Genomic DNA, 21263 nt, shown 5'->3' with positions numbered 1-21263 from the left:
TAATATATATTTTTAAATTTTTTTGCTATTTCAACTTTTAATGTGTATGTTCTAGTCTTTATTATATGTTTTGTAAGATTTATAAAAAGTGAAAGATAATCATGACATTTTACCAACTGGTTTGATGAAAATCAAACTTGTTTCTCGGTTGTGAATTAAACCAACAGAGAACATGTGTGAGTTACAAGTATCAGTTAACATTGAACTAGCTGGAGCTTATTTGTCTAGGAAAGAGAAGCTTAAGGAGTGACCTGTTAGAGATTTTTAAGATAATGGATGGTTTGACAGAGTAGAAATGGAGAAAATGTTCCCACAAGCCAAATCCAATAGGGAATTCCTAAAAAGCATCTTTACCCAAAGAGGAGTAAAAATGTAGAATATCTACCACAAGGAGTAGATGAGATGAATTGGATACATTTAAGAGTATGGTGCAAAAGTGCATGAGAGAGAAAGGAATAAACAGGTATATTTAAATGATTTGATAAAGAGGAGTGGAAGGATGTTCGTGTAAAACAAAAACATTAGAGTGGACCAGTTAGGGGGAATTGGGCTGTAGACTTTGCGGGGAGAAATTTGTTCATAGAACCTCAGGCACTATGGAGAATTAGCTCAACATCCCAGGGGCAAGCAGTATGGCTCATGTGATGATCTCACTGCGGAATTGAGATAAGTCCTGAGGAATTGAGGTGAGTCTGAACAGGACTGTTAGAACTCAAATGAATTTCTCTCCCTCAATGTAAGTCAATATTACACACTGCTGCTGGTGTAATGAAAGGTAATGAAAAACATTAGTATAAAAATAAAATAATTGGTCTACATTACTGATGTAAATATGTGAACAATTGCATTTTTACACATACAAAGGTAATCATATTGCTTAAAGAGATGTCAAACAAGTTACTTCAATTGCCAGTATTATCGGTTCTTAGGTCACCATTCATTTGTTATACAGCCTGTCAACACTTTAAACATACTGATTATACTTAATTGCTTGCATTTATCTATTATAACTCCTGATTACTTGGAAAAACTTGTTATTCAGCTGGCCTATACTGCACTACAATGTCTGTACTTATCCTTTGACACTCTTGATTACCTGTTAGTGTCAGCACAGTAAGAAGTCTCACAAAATCGTGCGGAGGGTGTGGAGAGTCTACAGAAGGATCTAGATAGGCTGGGCGAATGGGCCAGGAAATGGCAAATGGAATTTAATGTTTGCAAGTGTGAGGTGGTCCACTTTGGTAGGAATAATGGTAGGAAGGATTATTACTTACGTGGCGAAAAACTGCAGCAGGCGACGGTGCAGAGGGACCTCGGGGTCCTTGTGCAAGAGTCGCAAAAACCCAGCTTGCAGGTGCAGCAGGTGGTCAGGAAGGCTAATGGGATGCTGGCCTTCAATGCGAGGGGGATTGAATATAAAAGTAGGGAGGTCTTGCTGCGGCTGTATAGGGCATTGGTGAGGCCGCAGCTGGAGTACTGTGTGCAGTTTTGGGCGCTGTACTTACGCAAGGATATTTTGGCCTTGGAGGGAGTGCAGAGGAGGTTTACTAGGCTGATGCCGGAGTTAAGGGGGTTGAGCTATGAGGAGAGGCTGAATAAATTAGGCTTGTACTCATTAGAGTTTAGAAGAATGAGGGGAGATCTCATTGAGACGTAAGATGATGAATGGGATAGGATAGAGGTGGAGAGACTCTTCCCGCTCAGAAAGGATAGTAGGACTAGGGGGCACAGCCTCAAGATAAAGGGGGAGCGGTTTAGAACGGAGTTGAGGAGGAACTTCTTCACTCAAAGGGTGGTGAATCTCTGGAATTCTCTGCCCGTTGAAGTGGTGGAGGCTACCTCGCTAAATATTTTTAAGACGCGGGTTGATGGGTTTTTGATAAGAGAGGGGATTAAGGGTTATGGGGAGAGGGCGGGAATGTGGAACTGAGCCACGACAGATCAGCCATGATCTTATTGAATGGCGGGGCAGGCTCGAAGGGCTAGATGGCCTACTACTGCTCCTATTTCTTATGTTCTTATGACACCAGGTTGAAGTCCTACAGGTTTACTTGAAATCACGAGCTTTCGGAGCACTGCTCCTTCATCAGTTAAGTGAGTGTCGAGCCATCATCAGTCCGCCTATACATTCTGTGCCTGCGCACCTCGGCATACCTCACCAATGGAGGACCAACGCTTCGAAAGCTTGTGATTTCAAATAAAACTGTTGGACTATAATCTGGTGTGGTGTGACCTCTCATCTTGTACATAAACTAACATTTCTGCTTCGATTTTTAGTGAATTTGGCAATTTCAAAGTTGCTGATAGAGGTATGAGGAATATTTTTTAAAAAATGACCCTTACCTTGCTCTGTAGCTTCAACCTTACATAGTCCTGGAAGAGAAAAAAGATTTTGCGTTCAGTAAAATAGAACAGTACCAGTGCCAGACATGGGCATGAGTCATCTGAGGTCAATGGGAATGAAAATTGAGAGAGGTGTACAGCAGACAGCTGAATCAATGTGATCAGTTTTACACTATCACCTGAAGTCAAAGCTACCTAAGGGATTTGAAACATGTTTCAATATGTTGCCATTGCTTATTTCTTGAGGAGAGGCAGTGGCATAGTGACATTGACTAGTAGTCCAGAGAGCCAGACCAAGGTCTAGAGACCTGGATTCCCGCTATGGTATATGGTGAAATTTAAATTCAATAAAAATCTGGAATTAAAAGTCTAATGATGACCATAAAACTATTGCAGTTTGTCAGAAAAAAACCCCACCTGGTTCACTAATGTCCTTTAGGGAAGGAGATCTGCTGTTCTTACCTGGTCTGGCCTGCATGTGACTCCAAATCCACAGCAATGTGGTTGATTCTCAAATGCCCTCTGAAATGGACGGCAGTTAGGGACAGGCAATAAATGCTGGCCAGCCAGCAATGCCCACATCCCGTAAATGAATTAAAAAATATAAAACACATAATGGCTTCACATGAGGATCTGCTTTAGAATGGCAAACACTGGCAGATTAAATGGTCCCAAGAGACTGCAGATTAAGGGTTTTTGGGGACAAGTAGGAAAGTGTAGCTAAGAGTACAATCAGGGCAAGCATAATCTTATTGAACGGTGGAGCAGGCTTGAGGAGTCAAATGGCCGACTCCTGTTGCTGCAATTATTTCTGGACTCTGCATTATTCTCATCATAGAACCATAGAATCCCCATAGTACAGAAGGAGGCTGTTCAGCCCATCGAGTCTACACTGACAACAATCCTACTCAACCCTCATTTACCCTGCTCATCCCCCTGACACTCAAGGGCAATTTAGCATGACCAATCAACCTAATCTGCACATTTTTGCACTGTGGGAGGAAACCGGAGCACCCAGCAGATGGGAGGAACACGCAGACTGTGCACAGACAATGTTCTGAAGCTGGAATTTAACCCGGATCCCAGGCACTGTGAGGCAGTAGTGCTAACCGCTGTGTCAGTGTGCCACCCTATTTGGATTCAATTCAGATTATGCAGAGCTCTGCACATACATGCTTCATAAATGCATGGTATCTTGCTGAGCAATGTCTAAATGTCAGTGACACTGCCTCAGGGTCAAATGTCCTGTCACTTTGTTACTAACAGAGGGAATTTAAATTTGTTCCCCAAATTAAGCAAGTTGTTCCTTTCACGTTATGCTGTGCTATCTCATTCCAGTGAATATGTGGAGAGAAATTCTGAAATTAGTTCCTGATGTACTAGGGGATAACTGAACAGTGATCCAGCGATCCCTGAAGTCATGTCACAGATGATGGGTACTTGGCCTTGGTTGTGCTTTACCTTATGATCAAATAATACTTAGGGCTCAACAAATCGCTGGAAAGATGCAAGGAAGTGTGATAGTGGCTGAATAACCCAGCAAACTCCAGTCATGTGGAGGCCTGTCAGGGTGACTGCCTCACAGCACCAGGGACCCAGGTACGATTTCCGGCTTTGGTCGCTGTCTGCTTGCATGTTCCCTCTGTATTTCCTCCTACAACCCAAAAGATGTGCTGGTTAGGTGCATTGGCCATGCTAAATTCTCCCTCAGTGTACCCAAACAGACACCAGAGTGCGGCAACTAGGGGATTTTCACAGTAACTTCATTGCAGTGTTAATGTAAGCCTACTGTGACAAAAAAGTAAACTTTTAGCTTTTGATAGGAAGGCCTTCTTTAAATACACATCTGCAACCCACTGCACAACAAGTTAACAGCTGATCACTGGAGGAAGCAGGAATTTAGCAGTAGTTGGCCACAACTGGCAATCAATGGGAATAAGAGGAGAAAGGCTCTGAGTATGATTGTGGTCACAGTGAGGTAGGTCTGGGCACATCTGGCTGAAGGTTGGGGCTGAGGAGGCTAATGGCTTTCAATGTGGACTGGGCGGCGGGGGGTGGGGGGGGGGGTCACTTTTCTTTGTCACCAGGAGCTTAAAGACAGGCATTGTAAAGTTCAGCTGAGCCTCCTGTGACCAGTCAATTCCTCCGGCCACCTTTTTTTAAGAAAGCAAGGTGTGGTTAAAAATGTCACAGCTCTGACAAAATAAATAAGCGGTGACTTCCGTCTCCGCTCTTTGTAGAGAAGGTCTCCAGAATGGGAATTGCTGTCGATGCAGTAAGTTGGAGTCGGGTTGCACAATTCCAGGATTTGAACCACACCATCCACTCTCCAAACTGCTTGGAGAATGCGGGTGGGTGGCTAATCTTTAAATCCAAAGCTCTGCTACGATGGGCAAAGCATTAGAGGACCTTCTGAGTCCAAAGCAGCCATAGCAAGGAATCACCTCCATGACGGAGAGAAAAAAGGCAAAAAGAAACTTAAAGCTAACCTATTAGGTTTTATGGTTACTAGTCAGTCCCTCATGAAATTTCACATAACCAATAAGAGAATATTATCACATTCTTACCTATCTCTGATGGCTGTAATTTTTCTATGCCTCTCTTGCTTTTATCTTCTTATTTTTATTCCTTGTTCTTTAGTACTGTTTTGCTTTTCTGTCCTCATTTGCTAATCTGTTTTTGGTGATGGATGGATGGGAAATGTGGTGCCTATGGTTCCCTCCTATCCCCTCCCCATCATTCAGACTGCTCCCATCTACTGGTTCCCATTGATTCGCATCCTAACCATCACTCTCCTCAATTCTTTCGCTATGAACTCTGTACTACCTACCCAACGCTTACATTCTCTTCTTCCTCTTTCTTCACTGTCACTCACCCCATCCACCAACACATTGAAGATATTTCAAACTTGAGCTAATAAATCAAGAAAGAGGCCCCTGGATTGATAAATATATTTTTTCAACTAAATCGATGTAGAATTGTAATATTCACAAAATCATTCAAAATGAGCTGCATCTCATTACAGCTATTTGTCTTTGAAATAACTCCTCAGAAGCTGGTGTCACCAAGTTCACTTTAGTTTCAATGGCTAAGTCAGAATTCGGAGTGTCAGTAGCGCTGACACTCCTCATTATCTACAAGGTAAGCCTCCCTGATTGGGCAGGAAATCATTACCTCAATCAGGGAGCTCATAGTCCAAGAGGCCGATCTTATGGGCTTTGTTGAGGCCATTACAGCCTTGTTGTTTTTCAAATTTGAAGAATTACTGGGCAGAGAGTCATCCAAGTTCAAAAAAAGAATTCCATCACTGTAGCTGACTAATGATACTGATGTGTTCAGAGCAATTACGGGCACTGTAAATGCCAGACCTCACAATCCAGTCTGCAGGATCGCAGAGCCGGCCAAAACTATCAAGTCCCTTTTCAAGAGTTTGGGAGATCAGGCCTTCAGGTAAAAACTTTAATACAAAGCATTGGAAAATACCAAAGGACAACATAGTGGACAAATGTGACACTTTATTGTGTTTTTTTAAAGTTGAATTTAAAATATTCTGAGAAAACAATGTAACTGAGGTAAATGTTTGTGGAATGATTTTGAGCAATAGGTAATTAATGGTCCAAATATAAAATCTCAGTCTAAGAGTCTGGATTTTGTGCTTGTGATGAAATTGTCAGCATTCGCTGTTGTCACAACTATGAAACTGGCGACAATTTTTGGCACCCTCAAATGGAAGGGAGGGATTTCCTTCTGGCAGTGAACTCCCGTTGGCCCACAGTATTGTTTTCTGGGCCTGCTGATGTCGACAGGGTTTTGCATGACCTGCACCCTCCACCACTGGGGAGGGTTGGGGTCGCAATCGGCAGAGCTGGAAAATCCCTCTAGTAGGAAGGGCCGGAAAGTTCTGACCTGTTAAATGAGGAAATCCCAGAAAATGCTATCGGTGAATCCATGTTTGTCCGCAGGAAAGCTACTGAAGCCCTAGAGGTAGGAATCCTCGTAATGGTGTGAATTAATGTGGACTTTCACTTTCACATTATTAATCTCACCGCAAAAACCCTTGACAAAGACTCTCTTTGCCTTGTTGAATAATGTTTAAAATGTTTTAACAGCATACTAAGTTCATAATTAATGTGGAACAACCTGTGTGATCTTGAAAAGCTATTATTATATTTGTGGAATGTTAAATGCTTCCATTACAGTTTTTAAACTGTAGACCATAGAACCATAGAACACTACAGCACAGAAACAGGCCTTTTGGCCCTTCTTGGCTGTGTCGAACCATTTTTCTGCCTAGCCCCACTGACCTGCACCTGGACCATATCCCTCCACGCCCCTCTCATCCATGTACCTATCCAAGTTTTTCTTAAATGTTAAATGTAAGACATTCAGATTTATTTTTTAAAAACTTTTTTAAAATCTTTGTTTATGATATTTCACCTTCTACCTTAATTCCCATGGTTATGTCCTGATCTTTTATTTCACCAATTGTAAGGTTATTTCAACGTAAAGGATGATCAGTGTGTTTCCCTCCTGCCTATGAGAATTCACTGACGTATTGATGGCTTAGTTTCCTTGATGACAACAATATTGCAGATACTAGAAGCTCTCTTGAGAGTATGTCAGCATTTAAAATATCAGAAAGTATGAAAGCCACACTACAGAGACTCTGAGATCTTGGGTAGCTATCTTCAAGGTCAGCTTTTGCTTCACCTCGAACAGCAAAATGTGAGCCAAAATACTCTCACTCTTTAATGTTGAAAAAGCCAATCACAACACAACGCACAGGTAGCAAACATTACATAGCATCTACAACATAGAAACAGACACAGAAAAATTCAGCCAGGCCATTCTACCCAAACGGTCCATGCCAGCATTGATGTGCCACTTGAGCCTCCTCCCATCTTTCCTCACTCTAATCTATTATTGTAACCCTCTATCCTCTATTCACTTCTCCCTCACATGCTTGTCCAGCTTCCCCTTAAATTAATCTCTAATATTTGGTTCAGCCACTCTCTGTGGCAATGTCAAAGTCATAGCCGTAGAGTCATAGAGGTTTATAGCATGGAAACAAACCCTTTGGCCCAGCTTGTCCATGCCACCCCTTTTTTTTAACCTCTAAGCTAGTCCCAATTGCCCACATTTGGCCCATGTCCCTCTATACACATCTTACCCATATAACTGTCTAACGCTTTTTAAAAGACAAAATTGCACCTGCCCCTACTACTACCTCTGGCAGCTTGCTCCAGACACTCACCAACCTCTGTGTGGAAAAATTGCCCTTCTGCACTCTTTTGTATCTCTCCCTTCCCTCTAGTTTAGACTCTCCTCCCTTTGGGAAAAGATATTGATTATCTAGCTGATCTATGCCCTTCATTATTTTATAGACCTCTATAAGATCACCCTTCAGCCTCCTACTATCCAGAGCAGAAAGTCCCAGTCTATCCAGCCTCTCCTTACAACTCAAATCATCAAGCCCAGTAGCATCCTGGTAAATGTTTTCTGCACTCTTTCTGGTTTAATAATACCCTTTCTACAATAGGGTGACCAGAACTGTATAGAACATTCCAATTGTGGCCTTACCAATGTCTTGTACAACTTCAACAAGACATCCCAGCTCTATTCAATGTTCTGACTGATGAAACCAAGCATGCCAAATGCCACCTTCACCACTCTGTCCACTTATGAGTCCACTTTCAAGGAGCTATGAACCCACACCCCTAGAACTCTTTGTTTTATAACACACCCCAATGCCCTACCATTAACTGAGTAAGTCCTGCCCTGGTTCGATCGACTAAAATGCATCACTTTGCATTTATCTCCTTTAAACTGCATCTGCCATTCATCAGCAAAATCCTATTGCAATCCTAGATAACCTTCTTCCCTTCTTCACTGTCCACTATGCTGCCAAACTCGGTGTCATCTGCAAACTTACTAACTATGCCTATTATATTAAATTCTCATCCGAGTCATTAATATAAATGACAAATAACAGTTGACCCAGCACCGATCCCTGAGGCACACCACAAGTCACAGGCCTCCAGTTTGAAAAACAACCCTCTACAACAACCCTCTGGCTTCTTTCATCAAATCAATTTTATATCCATTTGGCTACCTCACCCTGGATCCCGTGAGATTTAACCTATACAACAAGCTACCATGTGGTACCTTGTCTAAGGCCTTGCTAAAGTCCATGTAGACAACATCAACTGCACTGCCCTCATCTACCTTCTTCGTTACCCCTTCAAAAAACTCAATCAAATTTGTGAGACATGATTTTCTACTCACAAAACCATGCTGACTAACCCTAACGAATCCTTGCATCTCTAAATGCTTGTAGATCTTGTCTCTAAAATACCCTCGAACAATTTACCCACTGCAGACGTGAGGCTCACCGACCTGTAGTTCCCAGGCTTTTCCCTGCAGACCTTCTTAAACAAAGACGCAACATTTGCCACTCTCCAATCTTCAGGCACCTCACCTGTGACTATCGATGATTCAAATATCTCTTCTAGGGGACCCACAATTTCCTCCCTAGCCTCCCACAATGTCCTGAGATACATTTTATCAGGTCCTGGGGATTTATGTACTTTGATGCACTTTAAAACTTCCAGCACCTCTTTCTCTGTTATAAGTACACTGCTCAAGGCATCACTATTTCCCCAAGTTCCCTAATATTCATGCTTTTCTCAACAGTGAATACAGATGAGAAATATTCATTTAGATTCTCACCCATCTCTTGTGGATCTACGCGTGGATGACCTTGTTGGTCCTACTCTCTTCCTAGTTACTCGTTTGCCTTTTATGTATTTGTAGAAGCTCTTTGGATTCTCCTTTGCCTTATCTGCCAAAGCAATTTCGTGTCCCCTTTTGCCCTCCTCATTTCTCCCTTAACTTTACTCCTACACCCTCTATACTCTTTAAGGGATCCACTTGATCCCTGCTGCCAGTGCATGTCATGTGCCACCTTCTCCTTAGATGTACGAGGCATATTTTTTACACAGAGGGTGGTGGGTGTCCGGAACTCACTGAGGGGGAGGTAGTGGAAGCAGATACAATAGTGACATTTAAGGGGCGTCTTGACAAATACATGAATAGGATGGAAGTAGAGGGATACGGTCCCCAGAAGGGTAGGGGGTTTTAGTTCAGTCGGGCAGCATGGATGGTGCAGGCTGAAGAGCCTATTCCAGTGCTGTAATTTTCTTTGTTCTTTGTTCTTCTTGACCAGGGCCTCAATATCCTGAGTCACCCAGGGTTCCCTACTTCTTCCAGCCTTGCCCTTCACTTTAAGAGGCATGTGTTCACCCTGAACCCTGGTTAACAGTTTTTTGAAAGCCCCCCACTTACCAGACGTCCCTTTGCCTTCCCACAGAGTACCCCAGATAATTGTTGATAATTCCTGCTTGATACCATCAAAATTAGCCTTGCCCCAATTTAAAATTTTAATTTTGGGGCCAGACTTACCATTCTCTACAACTGTCTTAAAACTAATAGAATTATGGTCACTGGTCCCAAAGTGATCCCTCACTCACATTTCTGTCACCTGTCCTTCCTTATTTCCCAAGAGGGGGTCAAGTTTTGCCCCCTCTCTAGTCCGGCCATCCATATACTGAATGAGAAATTCCTCCTGAATACGCTCAACAAATTTCTCTCTATCCAACTCTCCAATACTATGGCTATCCCAGTCAATGTTGGGAAAGTTACAGTCCCCTACTATTACCACCCTGTTTTTCTTGGAGCTATCTGTAATCTTCTTACATATTTGCTCCTCAATTTCCCACTGACTAATCGGGGGCCTGTAATATAACTCTATCAAAGTGATTTCCCCCTTCTTATTTCTCAGTTCTACCCATATAGACTCAATGGCCAAACCCTTGGATATATCCCCTCTCGGTACGGCCGTGATGTTTTCCCTAATCAAAACTGCAACTCCCCTCCTCTCTTACCTCCTGTTCTATCTTTCCTATAGCATCTGTACCCTGGAACATTAAGTTAGGCCTGTCCTTCCCTTAGCCATATTTCCGTAATTGCTATAAAATCTCAGTCCCACGTACCCATCCATGCCCTGAATTCATCTGCCTTGCCCGTCAGGCCTCTTGCATTGAAATAAATGCAGTTAAATCTGGACTTCCCTTATCCTCTGTCTTGCTTTTGCCTGATCTGTCTGGTACTAGGATTACTGACATTGCCTTTACTAATTAATGTGCGCTCTTTAACTTCTGTGCTGTCCTCAAACTTCTCTTCTGTCTCCCTACTGCTTTGGGTCCCACCCCCCTGCCAAATTAGTTTGAAACCCCCTGAGTGGCTCTAGCAAATCTAGCAAAATGTGTTCAACATTTTTACCACTCTCAGGGTATAGAATTTCTTCTGAATTCTCTGTTGTGTTAAGGGCTGTAATTTTCCATATAGAGAAATACACCTTTTTGCAAGCACCAAAGATAGTCACACAGGGCTGCTCTTGGTGAGTGCTGGCAGGTCTACTGAATGTATCAGGTTCGTATTTCAGACTTCCATTTTTTTATCTGTTCTTCCTCCACTTTATTTCTTATCAATTACACCCCCTTTCATTTCCTCTTTGCCTTTTTTTGACACCTCACCCGGCTATTTTCACCTCATTTCGTTCTGTTAATGCATTTTTCTTGTCTTCTTGAGATGATTTTCCTGCAATGTCCATGAATTTTCACTAATTTCTAACATTTTCAAAAACCTGTCTGCAGAGTTCCCTTATCCTTCTGTTCCTGGTTGCCATGGTGTGCGCTCAAACTGTAAGCCTTTTTATAGATGTTAATGGACCTGTTGTGTATCCCTAACACATTCGGAAATGGTTATAATCCTGTGCTCCATGTTAGCAGGTTCAGCATCATTAGCTGCATATTGATTTGTTGTGTAAATTGCCAGAGTTCAGTCTACATTTCAGTTAACAGCTGACTTACAAGACATCATGGAATTGTTACCTTCTGATTTAGTGATTGTTCAGCTATGGTAATCACTTGGGGGCTGTTCAAATTAATCATTATAACCAAACTGCACTACTCAGAGCGACAGAACTAAGGTGCTCATGGAAATATGGAAATATAGAAATGTGATGATCTTGAAGACCCATGAGACTTTTTTACAGACCCTTAAGGGTGCAGAGATTCCATTACAGAATTTAGGGAACAATATGAAATGCAGGTTATCTGCATAACTCAGAGTCTGTCTACATCAATACGAATGAAGTAGAAATGGCCAAGAGCTTCAAGTTTCTAGATGTCCCGATCATAAACAACCTTTCCTGGTCCCTCCATGCTGATGCTATAGTTAAGACAGCCCACCAAAGCCTCTATTTTCTCAAGAGGCTAAGGAAATTTGGCATGTCTGCTATGACTGTCACCAATTTTTACAGATGCACCATAGAAAGATACCAGATGTGTCAGCTTGGCATAGCTCCTATTCTGACCAAGACAGCAAGAAACTACAAAGGGTCGTGAATGAAGGGTTGTGTACATAACACAGTTCATCACACAACCCAACCTCCCATCCATCGACACTATTAACACTTCCCATTGCCTCAGAAAAGCAGCCAGCAGAAGGAACCCCACACACCCTGGACATCCTCTCTTCCACCTTCTTCCATTGGGAAAAAGATACAAAAGTGTGAGCTCACATACCAACTGACTCAAGAGCAGTTTCTTCCCTGCTGCCATCAGACTTTTGATTGGACCTACCTTATATTAAGTTGATCTTTCTCTGTATGCTAGCTATGACCGTTACTCTACATTCTGCATTCTCTCCTTTCCTTCTCTATGAATGGTATGCTTTGGCTGTGTAGCACATAAGAAACAATGCTTTTCATTGTATACCAACACGTGGGACAATAATAAATCAAATCAAAAGAAGGTCTTGCTTCTGAAGAAGACCAAATGGATGCAGGTAAGAATGTAGGACCACATAGCCCCTTCATCCTCCTCTACCATTCAATGCAATCATGGCTGATCATCTGATTCAACTCCACTTCCCCGTCCACTCCCCAGATCCTGTGTTCTGTAAACAAGACTATGCTGGTGACTCTTCTATGACAGTATTTTGGAAAGGCATGTACAAGTTTGGCATTAATTATTATCAGCAATGGGTACAATGTAACATTTAGAAAGAACCTTTCTATGTAAAATTGGAACAAGGTCAAAGAAAACAACTTGATTTCACTTTCACATATTCTAAGCTTTGTTTGCACTAATTTTCAGTGATTCTTCTCAGATTCCCTCTGTGTAACAATTTTTGCTAATGTCATTTCTGTTTAATTAAGTGGGTGATTATAACTATGATTCTCTTTTACCAATTCTTTGTCTGGGTTTATGAAGTGCGCAGGTAATGCAAGGAATTATTTTTCTTACGTGTCATAACATATGTGCTCTTCCTTTCATCCAAATAATATGTTTCAAAAATACTCCACCCTTGTCACAAATTTCCTTGTAGTCAAGCCTGATTAACCCAAAATACTTAACATTTTAGGCCTTCCTTTGTTTCATCTTGGACTGTTTTAATAACATTAGTGATGCAGTGACAGTAACAGATTCGTAAAGTGTCATTTAGTATCAGCCAGGTTTCTGTTCCAGAAGTTCTTAAGCTAGGAGAGACATTAACTGAGCTCATGGTGTAGACGTAAACCAACTGATTTACTGTCAGCTCGAAGAGATGTGGCTGGTTGTAAAAACAGCTTGCTAAACCAAAGAAGGTTTGAAGAAACTGATTATCGATTTGTTGTTCCAAGTCTGAGGTGGAGTTGTTAATCAACTGTGACGTTGCCTAGTAAATCAGCTGATTAAGAAATCATTGCCAGATAAAATAATGCAGCTAAGTAATTCCTTGAAAGAGACAAACCCTACTCCGTGTGATTCATTTCAATCCTCGGTACTAACAATCACTGATAAATTATTTTTTCAGTAAAATGAACTCATTGTCCAGAATTAATCCATGTTCACATTTCATTCTCCTCATTTGGGATTTAAAATGTACGACTATTAAACACAATAAATTATCTATTGCATGTAGCACTGAAACCAACCCTCTCTTAATTCAAAGCTATTAATTCAAATGATCTTGGGATGTTAACCCCTTAACATCTCATTACATCCCAATCTGATCATTCAGTTTTTCATTTTAATTGGTTCTATTGAAATTATTTGATAATTCAGAGTTTTTGGTGCAAAATGGGACTTTGAATCATCAGCAGTAGGTTGTCGTAACAGTGGACTAATTCACTTGTCTATCACCATATGCTTTATGTCAGTGGTAGATTAGGATTGCTGCTCTGCGTTTGTGAGTAGCAGAAAACAAATCATGGAAAAAACTCAATCTACTATGACCAAATCAGGTGCTGAATTCTTCTCTTATATACCAGCCCAAGGTGTTGACTGAGTGATAAAGTCATGTGGTCAGCTGCAGTTTAATGAACTGACATTAAGAAACTAACCACTTCGCAGTAAGGGAGCCAGACTAGAGCCAGCCTACTGCAGCAATGGAGTTTGCCATAGCTTTTTACCTCCCACCTCCCAGTTTCATAGCCAATCACAGGATGCATGCTTGATACTCTGCCATGTCAACGGGGGGATTTCCATGTAAAAGGTGCCCAGGCAGAGCCTGAGAACCCTAGCCAATGATAGGCACCTGACCACTGCAGAGACTGAGGCCCTTGAGATCAGCCGAGTTAATGGACGTAGACAATAGGGAGATGGGACACACCCATATTCGGTGACAGGGTTAGCTATCAAGCTGCGCCTTGGTATTTAACAGTCTCTCCTGTTGAATTGTTGTCACCAATGAATGAAATGCCAAGATCTGCTAATTTTAGACTCTGAACTCTTTCCCCATGTCAGTTCTACTTCATGTCTTTCATTTCCCAAGGTCCTTCAAGGCTGATGGTAAGACTGGACTGGTTGGAGGTCAAGTATCCTCACGTTCCCCAAATTTCTGCATAGGTTTCCTCTGGGTGCTCCAGTATCCTCCCACAGTCCGAAAGACATGCTAGTTAGGTGCACTGGCCATGCTAAATTCTCCCTTGGTGTACCCGAACATGCGCTGGAGCATGGTAACTAGGGGATTTTCACAGTACCTTCATTGCAGTGTTAATGTAAGCATGTTTAATAAATAAACTTTAAAAAAACACTCAGAGTAACTTCATCACAGAATTAATGTCCATCCTTTCACTAGTGCACACAACATCTTGGTAGAGTGCCTAATAGAGATAATCAAGCTGTCATATGGGGAGGTGTGCATTACATGTGAGCAGAGGCTATGCGATGACAGGGCCAGCAGTGGAGAATCCCTGTTGGAGCAGTTTTGTGTAATAATGATATTAATCAGCTGTCAATCCACTATTCCAGTGTGAAGTCCATTAGTTCATTTATTCTAGTTTTCAGTAGCTGAGACTCAGAAACTACTTCTTCTGGCTAGAAACTTGATAAACCCTTTGACCTTTGATGATAAGTGACATCTTGGGATATTAAAGGGAATAGCTACAAAGAAAGTGGAAGATAGTAATCTTCCAAGAATCTTTAAAGTCTGGAAATGTCCCAGGGGATTGGAAAACTGCCAAAGGGAGGGAGACAAAAAACAAATAACCATAGGCCAATTAGCTTAACATCTGCCATTAGAAAAATGTTAAAGCCCATGATAAAGGGTGTAATAGCAAAGCGTTTAGAAATACACAATAATATCAAACAGAGTCAGCATGGCTTCATAAAGGGGAAATTATGCCTGACAAATTTATTCGAGTTCTTTGAGGTGGTAACGAATAGGGTAGGTAAAGGGGAACCAGTAGATGTAATATAATTGAATTTTCAGAAAGCATTCAATATGATACCACACAAAAGGATATTTAATAAGAGCTGACAGTGTTGAAGGTAGTATATTAACATGGATGGATGATTGGCTAACTAATAGAAGACAGAGAATTGGGATAAGAGGGGCATTTTCAGGATAGCAACCCGTAACTAGTGGAGTGCCACAGGGATCAGTGCGAGGGCCATAATTATTTATATATTGATGACTTGGACGAAGGGAGTGAATATATTGTTGCCAAGTTTGCAGATGCCTCAAAAATAGAGGGGAAGGCATGTGGTGAGGATGATATAAAGAGTCTAAAGAGCTATATATACAGGTTAGGTGAATGGGCAAAAACTTGACAGGTGAAATATAATGCAGGGAAATGTGAAGTTATGCACTTTGGTAGGAATGACTTAATAACACCTAACAGCTTCTCCCCTGCTGCCAGCAGACTTCTGAATGCATAAATCACAAAAAGCCAACATGCAAGTTCAGCAAGTCATAGGGAAGACAAATAGAATGTTGACCTTTATTTCAAAGCAAATGGAATATTTAAAAAAAGGAAGCCTTGCTAAAACTATACAAGGCAATAGTTAGATCACAACTGGAATATTGTAAATAGTTTTGGTCCCCTTTTTGAAGGAAAAATATATTGACATTGGAAGCAGTGTAGGGAAAGTTAACTAAATGGAATCTGAGAGATTTGAGGGATTTTCTTACGGGAGAGGTTGACTAGGTTAGGCCTGTATTCTTTGCAGTTTAAAAGATTGAGAAATGACTTTACTGAGATGTATGAGATTGTCAGGGGGTTTGACAGGATAAATGTTGAGAGGTTGTTTTGCTTTGTTAGAGGGTCTGGATCAAAGGGCATAATCTCAGAGTAAGGAGGTCATGCATTTAAGACAGAGATGAGGAGGAATTTCATCTCTCAGAAGGTAATGATTCTGTGGAATTCTTTACAGCAAAGGGCTATAGAGGTTAAGATGGATAGATTTTCAATCAGTCATGGAATCAAGGGTAATGGGAATAAGGTGGGAAATTGGATTTGAGAATTATCATCAGATCAGCCATGAGCACCTAGTTTTATACTAGAGGCTCATGGCTCACTGAAATCAAGCAAAACACGTTACTAACACTAATAGCATTACAGTATTTTTCTTTTCTTTTAGTCACTTCTCAACCAAACAATTTATCTAAGTGTCAAAAAGAAGAACACCTGACATTTTTCCAAGAATTGTGTCCTTTCATCAGCTTTAGGTGTCCATTGTGGCCCCAGTGGTAACTCAGGGTACGGCATTTGTGGGTTTAAATCCCACTCAGAGATGTAAAACATAAAGTTGACATAGATACTACAATGCATTATGCAGGGAGTTGTTTTCTGGATGGGATGTTAAACAAAGGTCTCATCTGCCTTTTAAGGTGAATGTGAAAGATGCCATGGTACTATCATGTGGGCAGCATGGTGACACGATGGTTAGCACTGCTGCCTCACAGCACCAGGACCCGCTTTCAATTCCCAGCTTGTTTGTGTGGAGTCTGTACATTCTCCCAGTGTCTGAGTGGGTTTCCTCCAGGTGCTCTGGTTTCCTCCCGCTGTCCAAAAGACATGCTGATGGGTGCGATGGACATGCTAGTTTCTCTCTCAGTGTATTCAAATAGGTGCGGGAGTGTGGTGATTAGGGGATTTTCACTTCATTAGTGTTCATGTCAGCTTACTTGTGACACTAATAAAGGAACTTAAAAAAAAAATCCCTGGTATCTTGGTCAGATTGTATAGGTCATTATCACAATGGTTTTTGTGGAAATTTGCTGAATGCAAATTGACTATTGCTACATTTCCTACATTGTAACACGAACTGGATATTTAAACAGCACTTCATTGGCTGTAAAGAATTTTCAGACATTCTGAGGTTGTGAAAAGTACTCTATAAATGCAAATTATTTATTTTACTATTCTGGATTGCATTTCATAGAATCATAGAAACCCTACAGCGCAGAAAGAGACCATTTGGCCCATCAAGTCTGCACTGATCACAATCCCACCCAGGCCCTACCCCCATATCCCGACACATTTATCCGCTAATCCCTCTGACCTACGTATTCCAGGACACTAAGGGGTAATTTTAGCATGGCCAATCAACCTGGCCCACACATCTTTGGAGTGTGGGTGGAAACCAGAGCACCCGGAGGAAACCCATGCAGACTCGAGAAGAATGTGCGAATTCCACACAGTGACCCAAGCTATGAATCGAACCGGGTCCCTGGTACTGTGAGGCAGCAATACTAACCAGTGTGCCACTGTGCCACCCCAATATGTTTTACTAATTTCTTACTGGAATTAATTATGATTTATTCACAGATTCCTGAATTACTATTGAAAGGCAGCGAAACGTAGCAGGTCATTTACTTCCTGCAGCTCAAACAGTTAACTGATACAGTTGCAGACATTGCTGTTCTCTCTATGTTTGTTATGAACTATTTTACAGTTTGCAAGTATATGCTGCATGCGTGTTTTGTTGTGGTGTTGTCAATTTGTGGTCGGTCTTTGTGCTGCGCTTATCGTGTAAACCATATACTTTTCCAATTTGGCAGCCTTGTTTAAGTTAACAGCAATACTGAATACCTCTAGAAAGAAAACCAAATCTTCTTTCCAATTACTTGGAACATGCTGCAACTTGTAATTCAATCAAAGGAAATCTTCCGACAGTCTGACCTATAGAGCAAAATGTGGATGGTGCATAATCAAATGTTTCTTGATAACACATCAGTAGCTTCATCCAGGAAACAATTTTAATTGAATAATATGGTCCTTCTGTGGCATTTAAAAATGCATAATTTAAAGGATTGACTGCTGCCAGTTATAACGTAATGTAGTTGACAAGGTACACCATCATTGCACTGTTGTGGTATGATGTGCATGCACCTTTAAGGACGTGTATCTTACACTACTGTCAATCACTGCCACTGAGACAGGATGTGGTGTAGTCGCCCCTCAGTCTACAGTAGCAGACTTGCAAGGCAGATGTACCTACATAATCTCACAGTTAACATTGTAAGTATATGGTCCTATCTTCTAATAAAGAACATGCAATATTGTTTTACCAATCCTTATCATATGATTATACATTCCCATCAAGTGGGAGAACACCATAAGCATTAGCAGGTGTGCAGATGGTTTGTCTGTGGAAGGGTTTAGTCTTGATGCTTTGCTCAGTAATGTGGTTTGGTGGACCAACTCGCCTTTCTATACCTGCCCAACAAATTCATACTACTGCATGTTGAAGACGACGAACAACAAAATTGAATCCCCACAGAAAAAGGATCATAGAAGAAAGTGAAACATATTGACTGTAACTCTTGGATTTTTGTGCTTGCAGCAACTCTAGGAACAGAGCTAGGAAGGGTGCTCCTCACATCTCTCATCCTTACCTGGAGGGTCGACTGTGGAATTTGAAGGAAAATAATGAGGTGAACACTCGCAAGGATGGGGGGAAGAGAATAAATTGTAAACAAGTGTGGCTGGAAGTGATCATGGAAGCCAGCAGCAGATGTATGCATAACGGGTCATAACATTTTCAGATGCCAAGTCCCTCAAACCCTTCCCTCTGACCTACCACCATTCTCCTGCACAGCACGCCTCCGGACAACACAACTTGCAGTTATATTCATTCTTCGGTCTCCTTTTCACATCCCTACCTGAACAACCAACACCCACACGCCCTCTCTCACATCCATGCTTCACAAGTCACTCTCAACCAGTATTGCCCTTCCTTTCTCACCTCGCTATACAGGTCATTACAAACACCCAGACCACCTACAGGGGAAGAGAGCACAGAAAGTGATGATATGCAGAGGTCTATCATGGGGAGGGTAGCCTTCCAGGACAGACAGCTTGTCAGTCATTGGCGATGCATGTCCACCTGTTTCATTCAGAAAAGATTATAGAAAGGATATTATAGAAAGGATATTGTTAAACCAGAAGAGTGCAGAAAAGATTTACTAAGATGTTACCGGGACTTGATAGTTTGAGTTATAAGGAATGGGTGGATAGACTGGGACTTTTTTCCCTGGATCATAGGAGACTTACAGGTGATTTTATAGAGGTCTATAAAATAATGAGGGGCACAGGTCAGCTAGATAGTCAACATCTTTTCCCAAAGGTAGGGGAGTTTAAAACTAGAGGACATAGGTTTAAGGTGAGAGGGGAGAGATACTTTTAAGGAGAGAGGGGTTCAGATGGGCAATTTATTTCACACAGAGGGTAGTGAGTGTCTGGAACAAGCTGCTAGAGGTAGTAGTAGAGGCGGGTACAATTTTGTCTTGTAAAAAACATTTAGACAGTTACATGGGTAAGATGGGTATAGAAGGATATTGGCCAAATGTTGCAAATGGGACTAGCTTAATGGTTAAAGAAAGGGTGGAATGGACAAGTTGGGCTGAAGGGCCTGCCTTCATGCTGTAAATCTCGATGACTCTAAGGTGGTGTTGGACCATACTGCCACGAAAACCTGAAACTGCTGAGCTAGAGGTGTTCAGATATGTTGTGAGAGCTGACCCATCACTTCTAACCCCTCTTTTGGGAGTTTCACCTTCTTCTAGCTGAATCATGGTGTCCACCTCTCTGGTCTGTGGAATAGCATGTGGTTGAGGAGCTGGATTCAGATACTGCAGCTAGTGCTGATTCTATCCTGGTGTCCTTGTTCCTCTTGTGCCTCATCAGAGGTGCAAGGAGGAGGTGGGTAAACTCCTCCCAGTCAGTGGTGAAAGCTGACAGGGAAGAAAAGCACTGAAGGTGAGCAGAATGGTAGATGAAATGCCTTGCAGGAAATTGGCAATCACGTGAGAAGCATTGAAATCAGTCTGTTGGGAGAAAAGTTGCTGTGAGCAGCAGCCTAGCATCTGGCCATGGCTTAAACTCTTTAGTTCAAAACATTCCCTGTCTGTCAATTTCACTGAAAAAGCTGTACCGACCGTGCACTACCCTCAATGACCCCAGTCAATCTGGATACCGGTGCCCTGCATGGGAACTTTGCAATTGAAACTTCAGTTCTTGTTTTTTTTTAATTATCTGAATTGCTTTCTTGAGAAATCCTAGGGTCCCTGCTCACCTTTAATCCCACCTTATAGAAATCTGGAAGAGGGCCAGACGATATCCTTACATGGACACAAAAATGAGGGCATTTCACTTCCTGTGTGCACAATAATCCCACCTCCCCTTGCCTGGGAAAATTTCCCTCAATAATTTTGTTTGCGGATGGAATGATATCAATTTCGACCCCGCTGTAATGGTGGGAGCATTTGTGGGTGATAAACCCGAGTTTGAATAATTAGCAGGCTTTGTTGAGGCTCATTCACTGAGCCTGGGCATTATTATCCTGCCTCACTCCCCGTACCGCCCCCCTAGTTACCCAGCGAACCAGACTGCCTAAATGAGCAATGAAGGATCTCTATTTAAATTGCCACACAATGGCAGGTCTGAGGGAACCGTTCATATTCAAGTGGTCTAAAATGCCGGCAAATTGTGGGAAGGATGGCCAGGCCCTCAGATCCATCCCTGGAGGTCAGGGGTTAAATGCACTGAGGACAAGAAGAGAAGTTCTATTCCCTGAGGACAGGGAGACAATCACAAAGCAGGCGTGGCTTTAATTTGCAGAGACAGTCACCTGAAGGAGTTTGGAGCCCAAGATCTCGGTCCGGGCGCCACCAAAGATTTAATGGCCTCACAAGTGGCAGCAGGAGGATAAGATGGGTGGCAGCCACCACTTTCGCACTTCTCTAGCATTCTCCCACACAGCACTCCTCCGACCATCCATGACTACCTTGACCATCATGGAGGACGAAGCACCTGAGACCAACAGGATGAGACTGGGACTAACTATCGGCGATGGAGAGGTGGAGGAGGTCCAGAAAGCTGGAGACAGCATTAGGTAAAACACTACGACTTGACATTGAGCCATTCCTCATATGATGTTATGAATATATTAAATATGATCTGCACTCTGCTAACTTGGAACCTTGTTCCCCCTACTTTCAGGCTAACTCCTTTCCTTTATTTCCCACAGGTAACTGCAGGGCCCCACTCAGGAGCTGAGGGAGAAGATATAGGAGGTGGATCAGCA

The 21263-nt window shown here is 42.0% G+C and overlaps 1 protein-coding gene across 2 annotated transcripts in view; it reads right to left on the bottom strand.

Annotated features, from left to right (window-relative positions):
• The window catches only part of cpz (carboxypeptidase Z), a 57004-nt gene that overhangs the window by 27608 nt on the left and 8133 nt on the right, over positions 1-21263 (bottom strand). For both annotated transcript variants that reach the window (XM_080191926.1, XM_080191934.1), the window contains exon 3: positions 2344-2373. In XM_080191926.1, coding sequence (XP_080048052.1) covers positions 2344-2373 — 30 coding nt within the window. The remainder of the gene's footprint in view (positions 1-2343; positions 2374-21263) is intronic.

This window comes from Carcharhinus amblyrhynchos, chromosome 1, assembly GCF_965287045.1.
Source record: "Carcharhinus amblyrhynchos chromosome 1, sCarAmb.v2.hapA, whole genome shotgun sequence".
Taxonomy (NCBI): Eukaryota; Metazoa; Chordata; class Chondrichthyes; order Carcharhiniformes; family Carcharhinidae; genus Carcharhinus; species Carcharhinus amblyrhynchos.
Note: the sequence above shows the minus strand (reverse complement) of the source record. Positions and strands in the feature narration are given on the sequence as shown.